Source organism: Moschus berezovskii, chromosome 9 (genome assembly GCF_049115385.1).
Source record: "Moschus berezovskii isolate FMDL1 chromosome 9, NW_MosBer_1.0, whole genome shotgun sequence".
NCBI classification, from domain to species: domain Eukaryota; kingdom Metazoa; phylum Chordata; class Mammalia; order Artiodactyla; family Moschidae; genus Moschus; species Moschus berezovskii.
Genome location: NC_142468.1, coordinates 79,716,025 through 79,735,557, shown reverse-complemented (window position 1 = coordinate 79,735,557; position 19,533 = coordinate 79,716,025). Strand labels below are relative to the sequence as shown.

Here is a 19,533-nt window from a genome sequence, read left to right as displayed (position 1 = left end):
TGCACTTAAGTTAAAAAAGCAGGGTGACAATATACAGCCTTGACATACTCCTTTCCCGATTTGGAATCAGTCTGCTGTTCCATGTCCTGTTCTAAATGTTGCTTCTTGACCTGCATGCAGATTTCTCAGGAGACAGGTCAGGTGGTCTGGTATTCCCATCTCTTTCAGAATTTTCCACAGTTTGTTGTGATCCACAGAGTCAAAACTTTTGCAGTCATTAAATCAAAAGTAGATGTTTTTTTGGAACTCTTGGTTTTTTGATGATCCAGTGGATCCAGTTGGCAATTTGATCTCTGGTTCCTCTGCCTTTTCTAAAACCAGCTTGAACATAAGTTCATGGTTCGTGTACTGCTGAACCTGGCTTGGAGAGTTTTGAGCATTACTTTGCTAGCGTGTGAGATGAGTGCAATTGTGCAGTAGTTTGAACATTCTTTGGCATTGCCTTTCTTTGGGATTGGAATGAAAACTGACCTTTTATAGTCCTGTGGCCACTGCTGAGTTTTCCAGATTTGCTGGCACATTGAGTGCAGCACTTTTACAGCACCATCTTTTAGGATTTGGAATAGCTCAACTGGAATCCCATTATTTCCACTAGCTTTACATTTGATCACTAAAAACATCATTACTTTATGAACCACTGAAAAGGAAAAATGCTGCAACTAAATTATGACAAGCTGCTGCTGCTGCTAAGTCACTTCAGTTGTGTCCGACTGTGTGTGACCCCATAGACGGAACCCCACCAGGCTTCCCCTTCCCTGGGATTCTCCAGGCAAGAACACTGGAGTGGGATGCCATTTCCTTCTCCAATGTGTGAAAGTGAAAAGTGAAAGTGAAGTCGCTCAGTCGTGTCCGACCCTTAGCGACCCCACGGACTGCAGTCTACCAGGCTTCTCCATCCGTGGGATTTTCTAGGCAAGAGTACTGGAATGGCTTGCCATTGCCTTCTCAGTATGACAAGCTATAGAATTGTAAATGTATATTGGTCTAAATGAAGACACTTGCTCCTTGGAAGAAAAGCTATGACCAACCTAGACAGTATACTAAAAAGCAGAGACATTAATTGACCAACAAAGGTCCGTCCAATCAAAGGTATGGTTTTTCCAGTAGTCATGTATGGATGTGAGAGTTGGACTACAAAGAGAAAGCTGAGTGACAAAGAATTGATGCTTTTGAACAGTGGTGTTGGAGAAGACTCCTGAGCATCCCTTGGACAGCAAGGAGATCAAACTAATCAATCCTAAAGGAAATCAGTCCTGAATATTCATTCGAAGGACTGATGCTGAAACTGAAGCTCCAATACTTTGGCCACCTGATGGGAAGAACTGACTCATTAGAAAAGACTCTGATGCTGGGAAAGACTGAAGGCAGAAAGAGAAGGGGATGACAGAAGATGAGATGGATGGCATCATGGACTCAATGGACATGAGTCTGAGCAAGCTCTGGGAATTCGTGATGGACAGGAAAACCTGGCGTGCTGCAGTCCATGGGGCTACAAAGAGTCGGACACAACTGAGTGACTGAACTGAACTGATTTCAAAAATGTTAAATATGTGAAAGAAAATCAGCATTTTAGAATAATGAAATATGATATTTTCTTATCATGCTTTAGTTCTACAGGCATTAATAAATAAAAGAAAACCTATAATGAAAAGTTTTAAGAAAATGGATGTCTTTGAGTTTTACTGGAGTCACACCAACATTAGAAAAAGAGCTTACCTTCAGAAATATATCTTCTCAAAACGTACTTATCAGAACTTCATTAAATCTAAAAATATGTTAAATTTTTGTATAATTATTTTCCAACAGATAAGCTGATATGTCAGAGTGTTAGACAAATCAAAGCTTTCACTTGGTAATGTCACTGACCTGAAGAAAGTATTTGCTTGTTTGCTAAGGAAGTAACTGGTTCTATAGGTATGTGGTTAACATTGAGATTGATGCAACTGAGCAGGTTCTGCTGCTCAAGAGCACAATCTCCACATAAATTTCTCTCTTATTTAATATTACATTATGAAAGAAAAGTCTAAAGTATGACAATTTTGAAAATTATTTTGAAAGGAATTAAGAGAATATTTTGCTAGTCCATCAAAATTTTGATAAAATTTTCAAGACAAAATGGAAAGGGAAAACATACAACATACTTCCAGTTCAGTCGGTCAGCTGCGTCCGACTCTTTGTGACATCATGAACCACAGTACGCCAGGCCTCCCTGTCCATCACCAACTTTCGGAGTTTACCCAAACTCATGTCCATTGAGTTGGTGATGCCATCCAACCATATCATCCTCTGTCGTCGCCTTCTCCTCCTGCCTTCAATCTTTCCCAACATCAGGGTCTTTACAAATAACTCAGCTCTTTGCATCAGGTGGCCAAAATACTGGAGTATCAGCTTCAACATCAGTCCTTCCAATGAACACCCAGGACTGATTTCCTTTAGGATGGACTGGTTGGATCTCCTTGTGGTCCAAGGGACTCTCAAGAGTGTTCTCCAACACCACAGTTCAAAAGCATCAATTCTTCTGTGCTCAGCTTTCTTCATAGTCCAATTCTCACATCCACACATGACCATTGGAAAAACCAGTCTTGACTAGATGGACCTTTGTTGACAAAGTAATGTCTCTGCTTTTTAATATGCTATCTAGGTTGGTCATAACATTCCTTCCAAAGAGTAAGCATCATTTAATTTCATGCCTGCAGTCACCATCTGCAGTGATTTTGGAGTCCAGAAAAATAAAGTCAGCCACTGTTTTCACTGTTTCCCCATCTATTTCCCATGAAGTGATGGGACCAGATGCCATGATCTTAGTTTTCTGAATGCTGAGCTTTAAGCCAACTTTTTCACTATCCTCTTCCACTTTCATCAAGAGGGTTTTTAGTTCCTCTTCACTTTCTGCCATAAGGGTGGTGTCATCTGCATATCTGAGGTTATTGATATCTCTCCCGGAAATCTTGATTCTAGCTTGTGTTTCCTCCAGCCCAGCATTTCTCATGATGTACTTTGCATATGAGTTAAGTAAGCAGGGTGACAATATACAGCCTTGACGTACTCCTTTTCCTATTTGGAACCTGTCTGTTGTTCCAAGTCCAGTTCTAACTGGTGCTTCCTGACCTGCATACAGGTTTCTCAAGAAGTAGGTCAGGTGGTCTGGTATTCCCATCTCTTTCTGAATTTTCCACAGTTTATTGTGATCCACACAATCAAAGGCTTTGGCATAGTTAATAAAGCAGAAATAGATGATTTCTCGGACTCTCTTGCTTTTTCAATGATCCAGCGAATGTTGGCAATTTGATGTCTTGTTCCTCTGCCTTTTCTAAAACCAGCTTGAACATCTGGAAGTTCATGGTTCACGTATTGTTGAAGCCTGGCTTAGAGAATTTTGAGCATGAATTTACTAACGTGTGCTGCTGCTACTAAGTCACTTGAGCCGTGTCTGACTCTGTGTGACCCCATAGATGGCAGCTCACCAGGATCCCCCGTCCCTGGGATTCTCCAGACAAGAACACTGGAGTGAGATGAGTCCAACTGTGTGGCAGTTTGAGCATTCTCTGGCATTGCCTTTCTTTGGGATTGGAATGAAAACTGACCTTTTCCAGTCCTGTGGCGACTGCTAAGTTTTCCAAATTTGCTGACATATTGAGTACAGCACTTTCACAGCATCATCTTTCAGGATTTGAAATAGCTCAACTGGAATTCCATCACCTTCACTAGCTTTGTTTGTAGTGATGCTTCCTAAGGCCCACTTGACTTCACATTGCAAGATGTCTGGCTCTAGGTGAGTGTGAGTGATCACACCATTGTGATTATCTTGGTCATGAAGATTTTTTTTGTACAGTTCTTCTGTGTATTCTTGCCACCTCTTCTTAATATCTTCTTATTCTGTTAGGTCCATACCATTTCTGTCCTTTACTGAGCCCATCTTTGCAAGAAATGTTCCCTTGGTATCTCTAATTTTCTTGAAGAGATCTCTAGTCTTTCCCATTCTGTTGTTTTCCTCTATTTCTTTGCATTGATCGCTGAGGAAGGCTTTCTTATCTCTCTGCTATTCTTTGGAAGTCTGCATTCAGGTGGGTACATCTTTCCTTTTCTCCTTTGCTTTTTGCTTCTCTTCTTTTCACAGCTCTTTGTAAGACCTCCTCAGACAGCCATTTTGTTTTTTTGCATTTCTTTTTCTTGGAGATGGTCTTGATCCCTGTCTCCTGAACAATGTCACGAACCTCCATCCATCAGGCACTCTGTCTATCAGATCTAGTCCCTTAAATCTATTTCTCACTTCCACTGTATAATCATAAGGGATTTGATTTGACAACATACTTTAATATACTATAATATACTACTAATAACTAATACATTTTAAAAATTGCTGAATATGCCTCAGTCTTTCTATCTTCTATATTAGACATTTCTTGTTCCATTTTCCTTGATCTGTAAACTCTCTTTCCATTTTCAATCTTTTTATCTCTCAAAATATATTTATTAGAACTTCATTAAATCTAAAAATACATTAAATTTTTGTGTAATTATTCTTCAGGAGGATAGCTGACATATCAAAGTCCTATATAAATCAAATATTTCCCCTGATAATGTCATGAATCTTAAGAAAGTCTTTGCTGAGCAAGTAATTGGTTCTATAAGTATGCAGTTAATATGAACCACATATAACTTTTAACCTCGAACATTAACCACAAATAACATTTTCAGTCTTTCTTGACTTTTTATGCTACAGTATGGACAATGTGTTCTACCTTTCTATTTACTCAGATGTGTCTGTTTAAATTTATCCCCTGAAAATTTTAATTTTGACATTTTTTTCCTTTTCCAGAAATTCCACTAACTCCTCTAGTAGTTACATATGCTTTCTCATGGAGCATATGTACTGATTGTTCAGTCTATTTTTCATTTCTCTTGTTGAGATGGCTTTTTTATTTTTTAAAGAAAACAAGCAATGGACATCACTATAAGATTTTGTGAAATCTGAGCAAAATTGTATTTTAGTTAATAATATTGCATCACATGTTAATTTCCTATTTTTTTATAACATAGTATTTCTATATACATATATTTTTTTCTCTGCTTACTCACTGGTACTTAGGCGTGGTTGCTGAGATCTCTTAAAGGTTCATTTCTTCCTTTTGTGGAAGGAAAAGGAGACTCTCACCCTATGTCCTGTGGTTTAAGGACTGGCTATCAAACTCCTTAAGCGAGAGTGGGCTAGAGGAAACCACCTCAGCTCTTAATTCTTCATTCTCCTGGCCCAAAGGGTAGGAAAGATACTGAGGCCTCCAATCAGATCTCCCTTACTCTGATCTTTTTGGGGGATGGAGGGAGGGGGGTTGGGGAAGAAGCAGGGAGAAATAGAGCACATTATAGCTGTCAATGTCAAAGTCATGCATGCTCTAAACCAAGCTCTTCATAAATCTTCACCTCTATCATCTTTGCCTGGGATTTGATGATGTGTTGCAGCAGTAGCAACAACCTGGGGCTGCTCAATTGGAGCCAGGGTGTGCAGGAAATGGGCAGGCAACACAACTGAGCAAATAAGCAGACCTTCTCAGTAAACCCACATGGCCATGTAAGTAAGAAACAAACCAAGTTACTCATATTTTAGATCTTATGACTGTAACGTAACTGAACTGTAATGAAGAGTCTGACTCTATTTTTGATGTCTGCCTGCTGACAGCTTGCAAGCCCCACTGTTCCCCCTTCCTCTCCCGCCCACATCTGGGAGAACTGATAAGAAAGTCCATGTGTTCCTTCCTTTACACTGCCAGGAAATTCAAACTATGCAAGACCCGAGCTACACGTGGAAACCCTCATTCCAGTCCCAACCCGCTAACCACATAAAACCCTAAGATAGTCACTATTCTTGTTCTCCCCCTAAACACTTATTATGTGACTGAGAAACCTTCTCATATCAGATCTTCTTGGTGTACATGTGGTATCTTCAGTCTGTACATCCAAATAAATTTTGGGTTGGGGGTACTGTTCCATTCTTCAGGGTGACTACAAATATTAGCTTCTGTGACTGATAAAGAAACTGTTACTTAAAGGCTGGTAATGAGAAGCTCAACAACAATCACAATAAAGAAAAAGACAATGGCTGGGGGGTTGGTTAGTAGGCCACATGTAAATTATTGTACTGGAGGTTAGAAAGTTAGTGATCCAAGTTTGCAGTGGTAAAACATTGGCAAAATAGCAGATAAATTTATCCATGAAAACTCACTTCCAACATAAAAACTGATGCTTTTCCAGATACCATCAGTTCTGTTACCATGGATCCCAGAGAGACAGCATGTAGGACAAGATAAACATACTGCATAAATTAGAAATCATCTGGTATTTGTTACTGCAGCATAAACTAATCCATCTTGATTGATAACAGAACGGGTATTCTTTACAACTTCCTCCTTTCCTTTACCCAAGTGTGGTCTAACAGCATTCAGGGGGTTGTGCATAAAACTGTATTTGCCCCTAAGAAGAAATGAGATAAGCTATTTAGGAGATCCCTGACTGCAAGAAGGTCCAAGGCTGCTTGGAAGCTGAAAACAAGCCTACTCTCACAGAAGGGGTAAAGAAAGTCTAGCAATATTTTAGATAGAGAGTATAGGGACAGAAAAAGACCCTGATGCTGGGGAAGACTGAAAACAAAAGGAGAAAGGGGCAGCAGAGGATGAGATGGTTGGATGGCATCACCGATTCAATGGACATGAGTTTGGGCAAATTTCGGGAGACAGTGGATGGCAGAGGAGCCTGGAGTGCTGTAGTTCATGGGGCTGCAAAGAGTTGGACACGACTTAGCAGCTGAACACCGACAACAACTAACAGGGACAAGAAATGTCTATGTGACTGGTCTGTAACTTCTGTGGAACTGAAACTTTTTTTTCATTGCATTGAAGAAAAATTAAAACAAGGTTTGAGGCCAGAAAGAAGAGGCACAGCTAATTTTGGCAGGTTCCAAAACAGTGATACAAGGTTGTGTGATATGAGCAGGCCATGAACACTATATACATGATCCTATAAAGACATATTTGCTTGTGTACTTAATTGTACCTAAAAATCTAGAAATACACATACTCTGAAATGCTAACATTAGTGTCAATTAAACAAGGAGGTGATTAGACCGGGGTGGTTCTAATACATTAACAGACTGTATGAGCAAAGTAAAACCTAAAACTGAAATGCCTCAAGGTTAAGAAATCAAAACCTAAGAATAACCAACATGCACAGCCAACCTGGCTTTCCCAAATTATGTAAGCAACAGCCAGGGCTTCCCTGATTGCTCAGTTGGTAAAGAACCTGCCTGCAATGAGGGAGACCTGGGTTCGATCCCTGGGTTGGAAAGACCCACTGGAGAAGGCAAAAGCTACCCACTCCAGTATTCTGGCCTGGAGAATTTCATGGACTATATAGTCCATGGGTTCACAAACAGTCGGACACGACTGAGCAGCTTTCACACAACAGCCATTCACTTTCCCTTTCAAAGCAACTTTCACTTTTTCAGTTTCATCAGATAATTCCCTTGCTTTGCTTCTTCTCTATAAACGTCTTTCATTTAGTTTGCATCAGTGGAGTGCTCATAACCACTTCTGGTTTGGTGTTGACCAATTTGAATCCATTTTAATGCAAATAAACTTAAACTGTTTAATGTGCCTCAATTTATCTTTTACTACTAGACAATCTCTGAAATTGAGATGGTTTCTATTCATTTTGTTTTTTTTTGATTTTTCTATAAATGAATGTATATTAATATAAAATAGAAGTTATAAAAACACCATGTGTCATGTATGGAAGGTATACATATATGTAGAATTTAATTTTTCTATTAAGGAAAATTTTTCTATTACAAATGCAACAACTTTACTCTTACTGCAACATTTTACAATAGAACCCTCCATTTTCTCAAAAAATTGCTACATGTAACATATAAGCTAATGATCTTTGAGCAGTCATTTTAAAAACAGAATTTTAAACATTTTAACCATGTACCAAAACATACTTTAGAATACTGTGAACCCTAAGGCCTAAAAATAACAGGAGTCTTTGTAAGCACAAATAGCATAAGATAGATAACAGAAAAAAGCAATAGAAAACTAAAAAGAATTCTCTTAAAAATATCAAGGTTAAGTTCTTTGTGCAAAATGAGTTAATACATGAAATTAAATCACTCAGTAGATGAGAAATGTGACCTAAAGGACTGGCTAGTGGTAAATGTATTCTTCTGATGTTCACAAATAATAAAATGCATTCTTTTTGCTATGTCTTGATTGTGGTAGTGTACATAACTAAATGCATTTGCCAAAACTTAGTAAAATCTATGCTTAAAGCTGCTGAATTTTAATGTATGTGAATTACATTCCAATGAAGCGGACTTTTAAAAAATCACAATTTTTTGTTAAAATTTTCATATTATTTCCCAACAATTTTAGTCAATGATTCAGTCATTCAAAACAATGTTACATTTTATCAACTTAACAGAGAAAAAAATCCATGTATGTAGAAGTGGAATCTCTCATAAATTTCCTATCCCCAACAGCCAGTAACACTGAAGAATTCAGTCATTCTTCCTTGCTCTCACCTCCTTTCAAAAGACCATCAAGTCCTATCAATTTTACCTTCTTTCATCTCAACTCTACTGCCTTAGTTCATTTCTTCCTGGACTACTGCAGTACACTCCTAATTGATTTCCTTGTCTTTACTCTCCCACCTACCAATCCACCATCCTTACAGCAGAAAATTATTTTGTTTTGTCCCCCCTCCAAAATGAACAAACAGAGTAATAACAATGCCAAAAAACAACTTATTTTAAGAAATTAAATTGGTTCAGAATGAAGTCCCAAATCAATGGGAGTAAAGGTACTTTAAAATTAGGCTTCATGATCAATATCAAATCTTCCCTTCACAAAAAGCATGTATTTTATATCTCTGACTGTACAGTCATCCTCTCCTTCTCTGTCCGTGAAATATCTATGAACCCTTTAACCTTTTTTAAAAAAAAAAAAAATATCCAGTTTAAATGTAATTTCCTCCATTCCCATCTCAACCTCTAGATATGAATACCTCTAGGTCGGGGTCTGAAGCTTCTTCACTAAACACAGTGCCTGGCTCATAGTAAACACAACTAATGAACTGAATAAAGGATTAAAAATAGCATTATTCACTAAATTTATTTTTACTTTGACAAATACAAATTAACATTTTTCTAAAATAAAAAGCTTAGAAAATTTGATAACATAGAAGCTGTACCTTGTCTACATGGAAAATCAAATCCAGTTCACAGACGTTTTCAAAACACTTGTCTAATGTTTCCACAAATACCTAAAGAAAAGAAAAAAGGTTAAAAGCTTTTGAGAACTATACAAGTTCATTCAAATCTATTACCTACAAGGCAGACAATTTGTAACTGAGAACTAAAATGTCTTAACTCCACTATCACATTTCTCTTTTTTAAATTGAAAACTGTATTACGTACAAAAGGAATAATTATAGACTACTCTTCTAAACTAATTTTCAATATGGTAATAACCAAAATAAACTTCACTGAAAATTAAGAACCAGAAATTGTTAGCACCATTACTTACAAAACTACTGACAAATACTCAAATCAGGTGAGGAAAAAAGAAAACCTGTCATAAACATCTGTCAAGCTGGACAGGCACAGTGCAAGTCTCAACCACATCTAACAGAGCCAGCAGTTTTTAATTAGCAAAGCAGGATAAAAGATCATTAAAATTCAAACTCACGGACAGAGCACAGGCTTTTAGAATCAGACTGACCTGGACTCAAACTCTGGCTAGAATTTCTTGCATGACCTTGGATGGGAAAAGGGTAACCCAGTAAGCCTGGCTTGTTCAACCCTACCCACCCTCCAAAATGGACTGCTTACAGACTAGTCTCTGACTAGTTCCTGGGAACCCAGCTCTGAGCCCTTGGAAGGTTCTGTCTGATAGGACAGTTTCTGCATGCCTGAGAACCTGGGCCACACTGTGCCAGCATGACCAGACAGCTAATGCTGACAATGTGATTTACGAGGAACACATTTCTTTCTCTCAGGTTCTGAAGCTTAAGTAGTTCAGTCACAGAGGTATCACATGCCTATGTGACTGACCCCTAATAAAGTGTCTTACACTGCCCAAAACACTAGCCAAAGCCACTACTATTTATCTGGTTGTTTAACATATATAATGATTACAAGTTAAAACAAAAATAGAAAATTCTAATTCTGCTAATAAACACTGATATAAAAGCAAGAAAATTATGTGGTTGCCAAAACTTTGGAATTTGCTTATTAACTTAGAAAAAAGATTGTCAATATTTAAACCAGAGTAATGCCACCTATGAAAAATATAAATACTTTTTTTAAAAGTACCCTGCAGCAAAATATCATTATAACTACATGATCTTAACTTAGGAAAAGAATTTTTAAGTTTTAAGGTGTTCAAATGCTAAGTTTAGTTGAAAAACTTAAAAACCTGCTTCAAAAAACTCTTCCTTAACTTTCAAGTTAGCAAGAATTACTTAGAATCAAAAGCCCCAAGGCAGATACATACTGCCAATCTGTTACATGGACAAGGTCAATACAAAACTAATAATCTACAAACTGAAATTAAGAAATAAAAAAAAACAAATTAATGGGCTTTGGGAACAGTCAAAAAATAATAAAGTCGTTGCTGCATTGTATTTCACAAACAGAAAGATAAAAAAGTAAAAAACCAGAAGTAGCATGGTAAATGGCACCCTCTTGTGTTTCATTTTTAATGATAAAAGTTTAAAGTCAATTTCAAGGTAACTGTTATCTTCTAAGTAGCTACCCATTAATCTCTGGCCTTAGAAATTCAAAGGCTGATGGGAGAAAAATTACTTTTAATTTACTAAGAATAATTTTTTAGGTTTTCCCACATTTTAATACTTATATAGCTTTCTAAAAATAAATATAAACATATTCAGAAAAATGTCACATTCACATATAAACTGAGTCTCCCTTACCAGTGCCCTTCTAACAACAGAACTTCCTTGGGTCTCCTCTCTCTTTAATTACAAATTTATATGCCTGGGTCTGTACTTCCTGGGCTCTAAAATCACAGCAGATGTTGACTGTAGCCATGAAATCAGAAGACGTCTGCTTCTTGGCAGGAGAGCTATGACAAACCTAGACAGTGTCCTGAAAGCAGAGACGTTACTCTGCAGACAAAGGTCTGTATAGTCAAGGCCATGGTTTTCCCAGTAATCACAAACAATTGTAACAGCTGGATGGTAAAGAAGATGGAGTGCCAAAGAAATGATGCCTTCAAACTATGGTTCTGGAGAAGACTCCTGAGGGTCCCATGGACAGCAAGGAGATCAAACTAGTCAATCTTAAGGGAAATCAACACTGAATATTCATTGGAAGGACTGATACTGAAGCTGAAGCTCCAGTATTTTGGTCATCTGATGCAAACTGTTGACTCATTGGAAAAGTCCCTGATGCTGGGAAAGATTGAGGGCGGAAGGAGAAGAGGGTGTCAGAGGATGAGAAGGCTGGATGGCATCACCGATGCTGTGGACATGAACCTGGGCAAATTTAGGAAGATGGTGAGGGACAGAGAGGCCTGGCGCGCTGCAGTCCTTGGGGTCGCAAAGAGTCGGACACGACTAGGTGACTGAACAACAACAACAATAATGCCTGGGTCACCAAGGGTAACAGGAATCTATCACAAGCTTAGTACCTTAGAGTACTTAGTATGCTACTAAAATTACAGCTTAGCCTCTAACAATGAAAACTAGGGCAAGTTATTTAACTCCAAGCCTCATTTGGGCATAATAATGGTGCCTATGCCACAGAGTCGTTTTAATGATTAAAAGAACAAATATAAAGGGCTTAGAACAGTATCTCACCAAAAAAAGTATTCAAGATATGTTAGCAAGGATTAAAATATGATATACAGATGCAGAAATAAAAATGTGCACTAGATAAAATAAATGTCATAAAAATTTCCTTAAGCAATATCAGTAATTTGGCAGGCCCTCCTTTAGACTATCTAGGTAAAAATATAAAGAATTTCTAGGCTTACGGACTTCTGCTAAATTTCAGGAGGAACCAATGCTACTGTTTCTAAACTATAATATTAAATAAAATACATAAGCGTTAAACTGACATGTTATAAGGCAAGAAATGCCTTAAACCCAAGAATAGAGGGCATAAATTTAAAAATATGCCGAGATCAAAAAAATAATAATTTTGTTCAGTCAGCAGCGAGATGTTCTAGAGAAACACTGGCTTAGCTCAAATAAAGAATCAAAAAAACATCAATAAAAATGTACTACCAAAGCCAGGGAAGACAGACTGAATTTAAAACCCAACCAATTACCCTTGAGGAACAACTACAAATACAGCTGCACATAAGATCCAGACTACAGAAAGCATGGTGTTTAAGGCATGTAAATAGCACTTGAGTCAGCATATGACTGGATTCTGGACTGGATTTCCACTAAACCTGACCTCGATACTAACGTGCCAATGATTACAGATATTTTTTCTATCAGTAAAAATGAGACATTTATTGTGCATTTACCGTATAGCAGTTAATTGAGACAAATTAAACTCTTGACTTCAATATGAAAAAACTGAGTTGATGAAAGGACTGTTTTCTGTATTCATGTCATAATGATTCTTTAAGAATTCTTCAAGAACTCAGTGATTCTTCATGTGTGAATAATTTCTATTTTTTAAAATAAAAATGAAAAAAAATGTAAAGGCTAATGATGATAACGGCACACAATGGTAAAGAATCTGCCTGCAACGCAGGAAATGGAGGCTACAAAACGCGGGTGTGATCCTGGGTTGGGAAGATCTGCTGGAGGAGGAAACGGCAGCCCACTCCAGTATTCCTGCCCTGGAGAGTTCCATGGACAGAGGAGCCTGGTGGGCTACAGCCCATGGGGTCGCAAAGAGTCAGACACAACTGGCATTTTTTAAAATATGCATTACTTATTTGGCTGCGTCAGGACTTAGTTGTGGCACACAGGCCTAGCTGTCTTGCAGCGTGTGGGATCCTTTCAGTTCCCTGACCAGGTATCAAATCGGTAACCCCTGCATTGGAAGGCAAATTCTTAACCACCGAACCACCAGGGAAGTCCCTACAATTGGTATTTTGAGCACTGACTTAAAACAAAATAAAATGAATAAAAGTCTTAGCTTTTCTCTACAGAATATCAACTAATATAAAAACCATGAAAAAAATCACCATTTGGCAAACACCACAATAATTAGGACAGGAATCATCAAAAGATGCTAAAACTAATGACCAAACTATCATTGGAAGAAATATTATTTATATACTATCAAAATTATTCTCCATAAGATAATTCTAAGCACAAATGGACAAGAGAAGTTTCAGTAGGTAAACGTGGCAGGCACTTTATCACAAGTAATGGGACAAAATGACATCATGCATATCCTGATATGATGCATTCGAGAAGGACATAACATTACTTGTGATATTCAAAATATATAACCCAAATTTAACCAGTGAGAAACATCAAATCCAAACTGAGGAACACTCTGTGAAATAACTGGCTGGTACTCTTCAAAGGATCAAGGTATGAAAGACATGAAATGAATGGAAGACAAAGGTGAGAACTACCGCGGAGTGAAGGAGACTTAGAAGACAGGAAAGCTGGCACAGCACATGAGCGTGACTGTACACGCAACAATAGACACTACTCTAATGGCACAACGGGCAAATTCCAAGTGCACTCTGCAGGTAACAGTATACTCTGTAAAGGTAGATTTCCTGATTTTAATTACCTACTTGAAGTATGGAAGATGGTAAATTTGAGGAATCTGGACGAAGATATGGTATTGAAAATTCTTTGTATTGCATTAATATTTACCACTCTTTTAAGTCTAAAATAATTTCAACATGAAAAGTTTATTTTTAATTTTAAAGAAAAAAATGTTTGAAAAACCAAGCTGAAAAGGTACTCTTCTCCTATATATCCAATCCCCCCTGAAATCTACTATTCTATGCTGACAAAGAAATCATATTATTTCAAAGAAAAATATTAACATAAGCTGAGTTTCTCTCTCTCAATCCAACTGTGAAGGGGAAAAAAATAAATTCTAACTTCTAGCTCTAAAATTCTGACTTTACATACTTGAGTTCTTCACCACTATAAAGTAATAACAATGTGTCTGCTACATTCCGGGCCCTGGGCTGACTACTTTATATACACTAGCTCCAATTCTTATCACAATGCTGGAAAGGCAGGTATGGATATTAGCATCGACAGACAAGAAAATTGGGGATGGATAAGACTAAGTAATTTACTCAAAGTTACAGAACTGTTAGATGACATAACCAATACTTAAGCCCATACCATCGAACTCCAAACACGAACTTGACACTATAATGCCTCCCAAGGGGACTGACGAGAGGTCAATAAAACATGTAAATTAGAATAGGGAAACGTAAAGTGAAGTCGCTCGGTCATGTCCAACTCTTTGCAACCCCACAGACTGTAGCCTATCATGCTCCTCTGTCCAAGGGCTTTTCTAGGCAAGGGTACTAGAATGGGTTGCCATTTCCTTCTCCATAGAACAGGGAGCATCATCAAATTTGACACCTGGATTTATCATGAAGAAGAAGCAATGGAAATAACTGAAAAGTGCATTACTTCAATTATTATAAATTAGAATTTTCAACCATAGGAAAAGGATTTTAGGAATGCTGAATCACCCTAACAGTGTCGATTCAAATTGTTTACAGAACTATTTTTTGGTTTCCTACATACATAAAAAACAAGTCTTATTAAAAACAGAAATTTCTAATACTCTGGTAACATGGTCTGGTGGAACAAGTAGAATTTTCCTAAAATGATCCTGGGTGTTCACTGTGGAATGCCCAGAAAAGAAACAAATCGTGCCACGGTTCCCTCTTTCTCCAGCAGGAGGAACTGCACCAGAATTCACCTGCGGAACCAGGGGTTTATCCTTCTCAGTCCTCAACAGGGAAGTTTCAACTTCCCACAGTCCTGAAGAGCTGGTCAGTTAGGTTTCCCAGACAATTCTTAAAAACAGGTGGCACCTCAACATACACAGCTCAAAGCTTAAGTAATGTATATGCCGCCCTATGGACTAGGATGCTTTCAATGAAGCTGACCTTTGTAATAAGAGAACAATGATGTGGTGGAAGGTGTGAGCCCTCCGTTGGCATACTATTCCACGTGTAGTAGTATCTACATCAGCACAGCTTCCTACGTGACAGCACAAAGACCACAGAATCTTCAGCGGAGTATTTTTGGCTTATAAAAGTTTCCTCAATTATGCCTATCCCTACTACATAACTCTATCACAATGCAGAATCCCTCCTAAGAAGTCACCTAAAACCATATAGGATAAAAAGAAGCCCAAATTCTTGTAAAAATGAAAAAGAAAAATGACTTCTTTACCCAATTCAGTTTGTGTACTAATGAAATAATATTTTATACACTATCCTCATAAATATATACTTTAACAATAATGTCAGCTAAAAAAAATGACTGCTATAAGTCAGTCATTTAGCAACAGGCTTCACGTACACTATATATTTTTTTAATGCTTTCACCTATTCTATGAGTTATTATTATTATTACCCCTATTTTGCAGACAAGCAAAATCAGGGTTAAAGAGGTTAAATAACTTGCCCAAAGTACAAGCAGGGCCTGAATGGTTTTAATCATTACCAGCATGCTTTAATTGACTGATATTTCTAACAACTCATGAGGTCTATAGGTAGTATACTGAAATAAGCATATTTTACAACTGAAAAAAATTCAAGGTCTGTAAGCATTAAATGACTTCCTCACTATCATATTAAATTAACATTAATAGCAATAAGTAAAATAACTTCACAAAAGTCAGTAACAGTCAGTACTACAGAACTGACAGATGCTATATATATAAGAACTCTAGTTTATATACATATTCTAACACCAAGGCCAAAACATATCTTTCTAAATTTAGAGAAAAGTTTAGCAGCTTATTCTCCATTTCTTCCTAACTATAACTGAACAAGGTTGACACTGAATAACTGCTACATGTGACATCATGTAGCAGAAAGCTGTTACAAAATTTGGGATTATTGAGTAAATTTTTATGCCTCCATTATCAGCATGGCATACTAGATTAATTGAGGACACTCTGCTTATAAATAACTCAAACAACCAACATGAATATTTAATGAAGTCCTATTCTCATTCTGTGTAAATATTTCAACAGTTCCAATGAAGACATGCTACAACAGAAAGGCCTTCAAAAAGGCTAGGTTACAACTCTGAGACTGGATTATATTGCAGTCAATATCACACTAAAAAGGCACACAAAAGAAGAAAAAAAAGGCCACCTTCCGCCCTGACTAAGAAAGAATTAAAAGAAAACAGAAGCTGATCATTCAGCTTGGTGGCATGCTGGTATAAATCTCACACGGAAGGTACTAACAAGTCCTTCTTTCAGATTTTATACAAGATAAAAAGTCAAATCTGACAAAACACACTGGTACCTTAGAAACACAAAATCTTGGCATAAAAGTACTAATATAAGTGCCCAACGATCATTTGAATTGTATCGTTTTTAATATTCAAAAACCCACAATGAAACATGTATTTAGTCATCACATATTGATGTTGATTAAGTTTTCTTGACCCGTTCTCGAACAAAAATATAAAACCAAGAGGTTTTGATCTAAACTCTCTTGATTTGTATAATTTTCCATTTTCACGTGTATTACACTTGCCTTTCTCAAAACTAGACGATGAACAAGGCCAGAAAATCAGTTCTAAATAAGCCCTGAAAAGCTGTTTGTTTCATGAGGCAGAAGCAGAAACAATAAGCTACTCCCTTCCATTCTGTCCACTCAACCAATGTGTTTTAAAATGACTAACTTGTGCATGCTTAGCACTCCCTCTTCTTTAAAGATCTGTAATAACCACAGGGGCAAGACAGTAACTACAGAACTTCCAACATGCTCAAGGGAGTTGACAGAGCCCATCTCTGTAAGGCAAATTACAGTTTCTTTTTTTGTGACATAATAGATCAACATGTAATAACTCAATAGGATCTTCTTATAAAAACAGCTCAAGTCTACATTAGAAATGGAAAGATAACACAATTCTCCTGAAATTCTTTTCTCTGTATTTCATTTTGGATCAAGACATATTACCAACACTTCAAATAGTCATGGCTAAAAAGTTTTGCAAAACACAAGACATAGCTTCCACTTTTCATAAATACATGATAGACTTCAGAAATGACAAAGGATATTTGGTTTTTAATTCCCATCTGAGCAGTAACAACCATGCTTTCATATCCATTAAGATCAGCAATAATATCAAAATAGTAATCAATGATGGGCGAACAATACAGGTAGGAAGATCAGCAAGTACAAAGTCGTGACGTAAAAGCACAGCTGGTGTATCTGAGGAACACGGAGGCCAGGGTGGGTGAAGCAAAGGGGAAAAGACTAGAAAATGGAGGTAAGTAATAAGGCACAGGGAGGAGAGTCAGATTCTGTGACTCACGGGTCATTTATAAGGAATTTGGCTTTTACTGTGAGTGAGAGGGGAAGCCATTGGAGAATTCAATATGGAAGAGTGTAAAACACAAACATATTTGAACCGTATCACCCTGGCTGTTCTACTAAGAAAAGACAAAAAGGAAAAGACAGTGGCAGCAAGAAGACCAGTCAGAAAACTACTGAAATGACCCAAGCAAGAGCTGATGGTGGCGTGGACCGTGTGGCGGCAGTGCAGAGGATACTAAGTGGATTCTGTATACTCAACAGAGTTTTTGCCAAAAAAGATATGAGAGAGATCAAGAAACTAAAATGAAGCAACTAAAAGTAGTAGGATGCAAACCAGGCAAGTAAGGTGTCCTAGAAGCCAAGTGAAGAAGATATTTCATGAAGAAGAGACTGCTAAATAATGTTGACTGAGTAAAGGAGGGCTGAGAAGCACCTTTAGATTTAGCAATAGCGGAGCTGAAAAACCTGACCAGAACATGTTCAAGAAAGAATGGGAGAAGGAAAATTTAAGACACTGCATATAGAAAACACTTTTAAAGTGTTCTGCTATAAGGAGAGGGAAAGAAATAAGGCAGTGGCTAGAGAAGGAAGGAGGGACAGGACTTTTAAGATGGAAGAACATATTAACACATTATAGACTAGTGGGAATAATCTAAAAGAGAAGAAAAAATGATACAGAAGAGAGAAAAATACTAGAGCAATGAGGAGGAAGAGGACTAGAATATGAGTGGGGGAGCTGGCTTAGCTGGGAGCAAAGTTCACTCATCTCTTACAGAGAAGGACAGAGTACAAAGACGCAGATACAGAGTCTGTGGAAGTTCCCTTCTGGCTGCCTAACAAACTAGGAAGCTATATGCTGGAGAAGTGCCAGAGGTTTGAGAAAGGAGGAGAATGTATCAGCCACCATCTAGGAGTGTGGGAGAGTGAAATGACCGGGGAAATACAATATGATTACTGGGGAGCATTAAGGACTCACTAAGGTCTGGGACCATGAATTTAAAGTGAGGCCAGTATGTATGGTTATCTTTTTTTCCTCAGATGTGTGGATATAGGCAAAAAGCTGAGTATATGCAAGCCTATGATTATCATGATTGACCACGGAATTTAAGCTGGGCAAGGAAAGCAAGACAAGAGGAGGATCAGGGACAGTGAGAAAAAGATAGATTTAAAAGATGGAAGATCCCAAAGATCCACTGAAAAGACAAAAAACATAGGAAGAGAATACAGGCTTCTAGATATATCTATTTTTCTAAAACTGCCATTTATTTATTAATAAACATTGAATAGTTTAGAATATATAACTACAGCTAGAAAACTGTCAATAAATATTTTTATCCAAAAAAAAAAAAAAACAGAAAAAACAACCAAAGAAAAGGACTAAGGGTCCCAATAGGCTCAAAGAACCGTTGGAATAATAGAAACTGTGTTATAAAAAGATAAGAGATGGCAGCAGAGAGTGGAAACTGTGAGGGACCAAAGTCTGGATAAACACAAGGTCTAGAAGTGAGTAGTGAAGTGGGATTAATGGGCAAAGTTCATCGGAGAAGAGGAATTTCAGTTTGAAGATACCAGTGGACAGAATAAATTACCCACATGAATGTTCAAATAACCAAAAATTATAATACAAGCAGTACTGGAGTGAATGTCAAGGAACTAAGAACTAGTATCTGTTGGAGACAATTCAACATGGGTCTTCCACTACTCTACATCATGTGAACAGAGGTACTAACTACCTTTATTGTGGATTAACTTTCCAAGCAAACTTGTATAGCCAACAGCCTTGGAAAATAGACACTGTTTCCCTCCAAAGCAAAGGGTACGCTTCCTTTGCTTGGAAGACATTCTCTTCCTCTAGTACATGGGCAGACATGCTTAGTGTCCGTTAAAAAAAGACACCTTATCGAGTCACACTGTAGGAACTGGGACTTGAGTAATCAGTGAAAGCAAATGCTGTCACTCTGGCTACTGTTTTTGCTGTTAGTAATAAAGTCCTTTGTTTCTG

At 37.5% G+C, this 19,533-nt stretch overlaps 1 protein-coding gene across 2 annotated transcripts in view; it reads right to left on the bottom strand.

The window, feature by feature from the left end:
* The window catches only part of AP3S1 (adaptor related protein complex 3 subunit sigma 1), a 76,862-nt gene that overhangs the window by 20,534 nt on the left and 36,795 nt on the right, over positions 1-19,533 (bottom strand). For both annotated transcript variants that reach the window (XM_055435512.2, XM_055435511.2), the window contains exon 4: positions 9,241-9,312. In XM_055435512.2, the coding sequence (XP_055291487.1) occupies positions 9,241-9,312 (72 nt within the window). The remainder of the gene's footprint in view (positions 1-9,240; positions 9,313-19,533) is intronic.